Raw genomic sequence first — 8,717 nt, 5'->3', positions numbered from 1 at the left:
TATACTTGAACACACGAGTTCATAATACTTTTATTTTTGAGATGGAATCAAACACAGTAGCCCAGGCTAGCCTTAACCCCTGACTGCTGGGATTACAGATAAACCATCATATCCAGCTAAGAATGTTTCTTATATTAACACATCAAGCTATTATTTTGCGTCTAGATTTCAGTATTTGTGCTTTATTTTAAAATTAAATACAAAGCCCTTAGGATTTCCACTAAAAATTATCAATGTGAAAATGTCTACTGTAAATATCAACAGACAGGCCTTAACAAATTACCTACATTATAAAAATATTTGAAAATTCTTATGTGTACAGTTACAAAAAGTCAAATAATTAAGTATACATTTTTTTTCTTTTTCCAATTTCTTTTCCTTTCATCATTTTATGGTCTCTTTAGCCCAGGCTGGCTTCCAAGCCACTAGATAGCCATGACTGGCCTTGAACTCTTCAGGTCCATCTCCCAAGTGTTTAGATTATAGGTATGCACTACCATGCCTGGATAAGTATGCATTTATAACACAAAATTTTATTATAGAGTTAGGTACTAGACCTTGGTTAAAATGGATTTTGTTGACTTCAGGTCTCTCCTTTCTTCTCAGATTGTTGGCTTTCCTTTATTAGAGATTAGACTAGCATGAGGATTGGAACAGATTTCAGATTTCCTTTAATATCTGTATTGGTTCTGTCTTTATATAGAAGATTGGTTGTCTTGCCTAACTATGATGGCATTCATGAACAGGTAACTTCACCCACCACATCATCAGTGTGCACCTGGAGATCCTCAACCACATACTCAGCCTGTGGCTCTTCCGTTGACTACTGGCTGATGGAGACTATTTGTGGTTGAATGTCTAAGAAACTCAGGAATGTAGAGCCAGATCTAACCCATCAAGATGAAAGCAGTTTTGAATGCAGTATAGCAAACACAAAACGTATATGATGGTAGTACATGTTACGCCATGTAACATTAAGAATTTCCCTCCAGTCACTCAAGCAGCATCTTAAATGGTACAATTGAATGGTCCCCTTCCTATTCATAAAATTATGTGGTGTTCGAGTGATTCACATATTCAAGAAGTGAGCGGTCTAACACTCTTTGGAAAAGTGCTTCCTCAATTATATCAAAATCCTAGAATAGAGAAAAATAATTAGAAATGGTCAGTAGTAGTCAACACAATGCTCTCATTTTGACAAAAACTAAAACCCTTAGTGCCATGACCTGCCCCAAGTTCCTCGGAGCCTGTCACAGAACCAGAACTTAACTCATTTCCAATTTCACACTTTATTGACCTAGCAGTTAACTAGCTATTGTCAGAGTCTTGACCTAAGTAATAGTCTACAGCAAATATTAGAAGTCCTGGTCAAAGTGCTATCTATATTTCACACACACCTAAAGTTTAGACATTCCTACCAGGGAGGGGTCTGCTCAGTGATAGAGCATTTGCCTAGAATGGGCTAGACCCTAGAGTCAGTCCCTAGCACTGGGGGACACATCCCCCTAGGATTCAGAATGCCAGAAGTCCTGTTGGTTATCTACTTATGGGGGGGGGGCGGAATAAACAAAAAGCTGTTGTTGTCTCATGTGTCAATCTGGAATTTAAACTTCCTATCAACACATGCTAGAAGTCAAACAAATGAACAAAAAATAAAGGGAAAGACTGCAAGGCTAGCCGCGGCTACATGAGACCCTGTGTGAAAGAAAGCAAAAATAAATGATTTAGTACTTATACAGTTGCGGTTTTGTTTATAGTTTAAAGAGAAGGCTGGTCTAGATTGACAGTCTCATATCTGTTGTTATACAGTCAATGTACTTTTTTGAGACAGTCTTTGTTTTGTAGACCAGGAGGGGCTAGAACTAAAAACAGTGCTGCTAAAGCTGGCCTCAAACACACATAAATAATCATGTTGGAATTACTGGTATGAGCTACCATGCCCTGCTGCTGGTTTTATTTATTTTATTTTATTTATTTATTTATTTTTTTGAGACAGTGTCTCCTTGTAACCCCAGCTGTCCTGGAACTCACTATGTAGACCAGGCTGGCCTTGAACTCACAAAGATCCACCTGCCTCTGCCTCCCAAATGCTGGGATTAAAGACATACGCCACCATGCCTGGCTGGTTTTATTTTTTTTAATAGGCCAGTTTCTCATCACATATCCCAGGCTGACCTCAAACTCAAGAGATCCACCTGCTTTTGCCACCCCAGTGCTAATAGTAAAGGCATGTATCATCAAGCCCAGCTTTTCTTTCCTTTTTTTTCTCATGTAGCCTAGGCTGGCCTGGACTCCCTACATAACCAAAGATGATCTTGAACTTCTGATCCTCCAGTCTTTAACTTCCAAGTACTGGAACTACCATGCCCTGTTTAGGTGGTGCTAGGGATGGAATCCAGGACTCCATACATACTAGGCAAAAACTTTTACAAATTTAAATGAAATCTCCAGCCCTTTGTGTACTTTAAAAAGCTGGAGAGATGACTCAGTGGTTAAGAGCACTGGCTGCTCTTACAGAGAATCTAGGTTTGGTTCCCAGCACCTACATGGAGGCTACGAACCACCTGTAACTTTAGTTCCATGGGAATTTACACCCTTTTCTGGTCTCCTTGGGCATCGCATGCTTGTGGTGGATATACATACATGCAGGCAAAAAACTCATACACATAAAATAAAAATAAGTAAATCTTTTTAGAAAGCAGTTATAAAACCCTGAGCCTTTCATTGAGCTCTGTAAGTTCACAATGTCATAAAAATTCAATGTAGGGGACTGGAGAGATGGCCCAGTAGTTAAGAGCACTGACTGCTCTTGCCGAGAACCCGGGTTCAATTCCCAGAACCCACATGGCGGCTAACAACCGTCCATAACTCCAGTTGTAGGGGATCTGATGCCTTCTTCTGACCTCCCCAGGCACTGTACAACATGAGGGTACTTACATACATGCAGGCAATACACTCAAACACATAAAAAATAAAGTAAAAAACTCAATGTAAAGGCAGGGACTACAATAAAACGCTTCCAGCTCATGATCCTCCTGCCTCAGTCTTCTGAATGCTGGACTTACAAGCCTTCACCAACATAGAAACTCAAAGAATAGTACTTTAACATTAATAATCAAAGGTATAAAGCACTCTATTTTCACAGCTGTCTTCTTAATGCCAATACTTTTTAAATTTTTATTTATTATTTTTATTTTACGTGTATGCATGTATTGCTTGCATGTAGGTAAGTGCACCCATGTTGTCTTTATGATCTTTCCTGGAATTTCTTTAAGTTGTTCTTGAGTTTCTTTTTCTTTTAATTTTTAAAAGTTATTTATTTATTTATTTATTTTAGTCTTTTTGAGACAGGGTCTCCCTGTAGCCCCAGCCGTCCTGGAACTCACTATGTAGACCAGGCTGGCCTTGAACTCACAGAGATTCACCTGCCTCTGCCTCCCAAGTGCTGAGATTAGAGGCATGTGCCACCACGCCCAGCCTAATGCCAATACTTTTAAAAATGTTTTATTATTTTTATTTTATGTGTTGAGTATACTGCCTGTATGCATGTAAGTGTACCCATGTTGTGCAATGCCCAGAGGTCAGAAGAGGACATTGGATCACTTGGAACTGGAGTTACTGGATGCCATGGACAGTTCTGAGCCACCACGTGGGTGCTGGGAACCAAACTTGGGTCCTCTGCAAGAGCAGCCAGTTCCCTTAACTGCTGAGTCATCTCTCCAGCCCCCTTAATGCCAATATTTAACACTCAACTTTCCTTGCATAATTTCATTCACTTGGATTTAAAAAGCAAGCTTCACCCAGACAACATGAGAACAATGTAAAGGGCAGAAATTATATACTTACTATGAAATCATCATAAAACAAAGTGTGGCTGACTTGCAAATGTCTAATTAAACTGCCATCAAAGGTGTTTGGGCTCTCATTGGGTAGCAGACGGCAAAGCGGACAGGACTGGAAAGAAAGACAGACCAGAAATTCAAGAAAGAATTACTAATGCCAAAATTAAAAAAAATAAGACACTGTTGAATTTGAATGTTTACTATGACTCCATTGGACATACCTCAATACTGTATTTTGTGTTTGAGTTCATGTGTGTGTGTGTTCCTGTGTGCATGTCTGTGCATGTGCATGTGGAGGCCCAAGGTCATTGTCAGATTGTCTTTTTCAACTGCTCTCCACCTTACATTATATTTTGCTGTTCTGCATGCAATGCCCACAGAGGCCAGAAGAGGGCATCAGATCCCATGGAACTGGAGTAAAGGACACTGTTGTTAGCTGCCACATGGGACCTCTGCAAGAGCAGCCAGTGCTCTTAACCACTGAGCCATCTCTCCAGTCCCTCTACTTTATTTTCTGAGACAGAGTTTCTCATTGAACCCGGAGATCAGCAGGATCAGCTGGTTGGCCAGTCCAATCCAAACCACAGGGTTAAACACTATCACTGTTGCTTTTAAGGGGAGTGCTGGGGATCAGAAGTCAGTTTCTCATGCTTGTGAAGCAGACACCTTACTTACCAAAGCATCTCCCAGCCCTGTTTGTCTTTTTGAGAAAGAATCTCCTGTAGCCCAGGCTAGCTCCTGATTCACTGTGGCCAAAGCTGGTCTTAAACTCCTAATCTTTCTCCCCCATCTCGCAAATTGTGGAATTAAATATAGGCACGCACTACCATTGAAAATGTGCTTACTTCTTCATCAGCAGTTCTTTTTAAAAGATTTGGTTTTGGGGGTTTTTTGGTCATTTTGAGACAGGGCCTCCCTGTAGCCCCAACTGGCCTGCAACTCAGTATGTAGACCAGACTGGCCTTTGAACTCACAGAGATCCACCTGCCTCTGCCTCCCAGGTGCTGGGATTATAGGCATGCTCCACAATGCCCGGCCTCATTATTTTTTGAGAAAGGGTCTCACTGTGTAGCCCTAGGTGGCCTGGAACTCACTATATAGACCAGGTTAGCCTCAAACTCATAGAGATCCGGCCTGCCTCTGCTGGGATTACAATCATGGATCACCATGTCTGGTTTATGTAGTACTAGGGATGGAACCCAGGGCTTCCTGCGCGCTACAAACAGCCCAGAGTTAATTTACAGATGATCAAAAGTCAAACAGTCACAGGTAAATCAGTTAGCACCACTTGGGGGCAGGGGCGCTGCGCTAGTCACTGAAAGGACTCTGTTATCATCTAAACATCTCATTAGCTCAGTATTACTGAACAGCCCAAGTATACTACTAAACAATAGAAATGCTGCTGTTTGTCTCTGATGGATAAACCTGGGGTGGAACAGAAGCAAAGAAGTTTTGAAATTTTTTGCTGTAAGAAAAGTACTATTAGGCTGGGCGTGGTGACACATGCCTATGATTCTAGCCCTCAGGAGATGAAGGCAGATACAAAAGCAATTTCTCTGCCCTGGATGGAGACCTAATATCCCAAACTACCCAAAACAAAAAAAGAATTAATCCAGTTGGACTGGTCAAAATCGGTCACCTAGCCAAGGGACCAACCATCAAAACGGTCAGCTCACTCTAAGCCATGTCTGACGAGAAAGGTAGCATAATTATCCCTTGAATTGAGATACTTCCCAGAATTCCCACCCCAGCACTGTTCCTAAAGTCACCATGAGGTTCTACTGGATCTGCCCACCAGCAAGGCACAGCTCTCCCAGCAGAACTCTCTCTCCTTTACATGCCTTTTTTCTTTCTTTTTTTTTTGGGGGGGTGGGGATTTTTGAGACAGGGTCTCCCTGTAGCCCCAGCTGGCCTGGAATTCACTGTGTAGACCAGACTGGCCTTGAACTCACAGAGATCCACCTGCCTCTGCCTCCCAAGTGCTGAGATTAAAGGGGTGTGCCACCATGCCCAGCCACATGCCTTTTCTTTAGCAAGCTACCCAGAGCTCAAGTGTGCTTTTTCTGGTACTTTGGGCTTCCTTACTGTTCCTCTAAAGCTCCTTCCTGACAAGCAGTGGGATGGGCCACCACATCCAGCTTTTTAGGTGCTTTACCTGCTCAGCCATCTCCCTAGCCAGTGTTTGTTTTTAGTTTGGAGGACAGAGTGTCACTGTGCAGCACCAGGTGGCATGGGACTCTCCATCGTCCTGTCTTAGCCTCCTAAGTGCTAGGATTAATTAAAGGCATGTGCCACCATATCCTGCTAAATGCCTCCCCTCCATGCTGGGAACTGAACCCAAGGCCTAAGTATATGAGTCAGGTGTTCTTCCAGCATGCTAAACCTCCAGCCTAATCAATGCAATTTCTTCACTCTTTCTAATTTTTGCAAGATATTAAACTTCCATTTAAAATGAAAGTATTTTGCCTGAAAATGAGCCCTGTTTTTGCCATGTGCATGCCAGGCAAGCACTCTACTACTGAACCACATCCCAAAGTAAAGAGGCATTGCCCTCACTTAGCATGGGCAAGTCCCTGGGTTCTGTCTCTGCAAACACAGACAGACAGACAGACAGACAGACACACACACACACACACACACACACACACCCCTTAAGTGTAATAATTTTTTAAAATTAAAAATATAGATTCTAATGAACCTTTTTGTTTCTTTGGAGGGGGGAAGACAGTTCTTACCTTATGGCCCAGGCCAGCCTCAACCTTGCTCCTGCCTCTCCTGTGAAATGCTAAGATTATAGGTATCAGTCACCATTCCTAGACACTAATGTACCTTAAATTCAGACACTGTAGATTAGACAGATAGGTAATAGACAGACAGACAGATGATAGATAGATAGATAGATAGATAGATAGATAGATAGATAGATGACAGATAGATGACAGATAGATGATAGATAGATAGATATAGATAGATAGATAGATAGATAGATAGATAGATAGATAGATAGATAGATAGATATAGATAGATGATAATAGATGATAGAATCCTTACCACAGGCCTCCTTTCTGATCTGTGATAGGTAATACAGTGATCCAGCAAGCTGTCTTCATCCAGTTCCCTCTGACAGAATGGACACACACACCTGAAAATTGCACAGAATTACAAACAACTACTAAAACTGGCGGCAGCTAGAGATGAGCCACTAACTACAGCTTTAAAACACAGAATGTACAGAATGTGGGGGTGTCTGGTACTGGTACCTTTTTCTTTTTTTTTCTTTAATTTTTTGAGGCAGGTTCTTACTATGTAGCCCAGGCTTCTGTTAACTCCTTGACTCTCTTTCTAAGTGCTGGAATTACAGGTGTTTACCACCACACCACACCTAGTTTTTGTTTGTTATATTTTGTTTTTTTGGTCTGTTTGAGACAGGGTCTCCTGTAGTCCCAGTTGGCCTGGAACTCACTATGTAGACCAGGCTGGCCTCGAACTCACAGAGATCTGCCTGCCTTTGCCTCCTAAGCGCTGGGATTAAAGGTGTGCGCCACCATGCCCGGCTTTGTTTTGTTTTTTAACACTTGAGCAGTAAGAGTTTTTAACTGCTAAGCCATCTCTCCAACCTCCTGGCTTTTTTATTTATTTACCTGTTTATTTATTTATTTTTATTTATTATTTTTTAATGACAGGGACTTGCTATGTGGCCTAAGCTGGCTTCAAGTTCACAGCAACCCATCTGCCTCACCTTGTTGGGATTGCAGACATGTACTCCATGCTTGGCTGGGTTTTCTAAGATTTTTTTCATTATTATTTTATGTGTTAGTGCTTTGCCTATATGTATGCATGTGCACCTGATGTGTGCACAGGGTCCATGAAGGCCAGAGGGCAACAGAGCTGCCAGGTGTATGTTGGGAACTGAACCCTGGTCCTCTGCAAGAGCAGTAAGTGCTCTTAACCATCTCTCCCTTGGCTGTTCTTTGTTTGGTTGGTTGGTTGGTTGGTTGGTTGATTGGTTGGTTTGATTCATTCTCACTGTACAACTCAAGCTCTCCTCAAACTTACTATGTAGCATGGGCTGGCCTTGTACTGGTGACCCTCCTTCTTTGTCCCTGAGTACTGCAATTATAGTCATGTGCCACCAAACTCGGCTTCAAAATTCTTACATATGTAATTCTAACCAGCAGAAGAAATAGGAATTTAAGTTAGTTTCCAAATATTTTAAACTTTTCATAAGTCCATCAACTTGCAATGAAAGCCACATGCTTTCTCAACCTGTTTGTTACCCTTCCTTCCTTCCTGCTGGTCCCTGTACTCAAGCTAGCAGAATCTGCACTCTGCTAACAGCAAAAATACTCATAGAAAATTCATGGGCATCATTTATAAAACAAATCCTACAATAGCAGGTACTTTACCAAAGCAGCCTCATAAAACAAAAGGATCAAAGTGATCATTTAGACTTTTATATTAAAAAACACTGAGGTCTCAGCAGTTAAGAGCACTGACTGCTCTTGCAGAGGACCCAGGTTTGGTTCTCAACACCCACATGGCGGGTAACAACTGACTAACTCCCTCATGGCCTCCACAGGCATTGCATGCAGGGGTGCACTTAGGTACATGTAGGCAAAACACTCGAAACATAAAAATAAAAAATAATGCTGGGCATGCCAGCGCACACGTGTAGTTCTAGCACTCAGGAGGCAGAGGCAGGGAGATCTCTGTGAGTTCAAGGCCAGCCTGGTCTACATAGCAAGTTCAGGCCAGCTGGGGCTACAGGGTGTTCTTTTTTCTCAAAAAGAAGCCCCCTCCAAAAAAGGAAACTCCAATTTGTGTGTGTGTGTATGTGTGTGTGTGTGTGTGTGTGTGTGTATGTGTGTGTGTGTG

General features: G+C 42.0%; 1 protein-coding gene across 1 annotated transcript in view; it reads right to left on the bottom strand.

Annotated features, from left to right (window-relative positions):
• Positions 1–8,717, bottom strand: part of Rnf125 (ring finger protein 125) — a 28,374-nt gene continuing 19,657 nt past the window's right edge. Inside the window, exons 2-4 of the mRNA XM_029561479.1 lie at positions 6,894–7,000; positions 3,847–3,954; positions 1–1,136 (exon numbers count right to left, since the gene is read on the bottom strand). Of these exons, the coding sequence (XP_029417339.1) occupies positions 1,050–1,136; positions 3,847–3,954; positions 6,894–7,000 (302 nt within the window). The 3' untranslated portion in view covers positions 1–1,049. The remainder of the gene's footprint in view (positions 1,137–3,846; positions 3,955–6,893; positions 7,001–8,717) is intronic.

This window comes from Nannospalax galili, unplaced genomic scaffold, assembly GCF_000622305.1.
Source record: "Nannospalax galili isolate Female #2095 unplaced genomic scaffold, S.galili_v1.0 scaffold252, whole genome shotgun sequence".
NCBI classification, from domain to species: domain Eukaryota; kingdom Metazoa; phylum Chordata; class Mammalia; order Rodentia; family Spalacidae; genus Nannospalax; species Nannospalax galili.
Note: the sequence above shows the minus strand (reverse complement) of the source record. Positions and strands in the feature narration are given on the sequence as shown.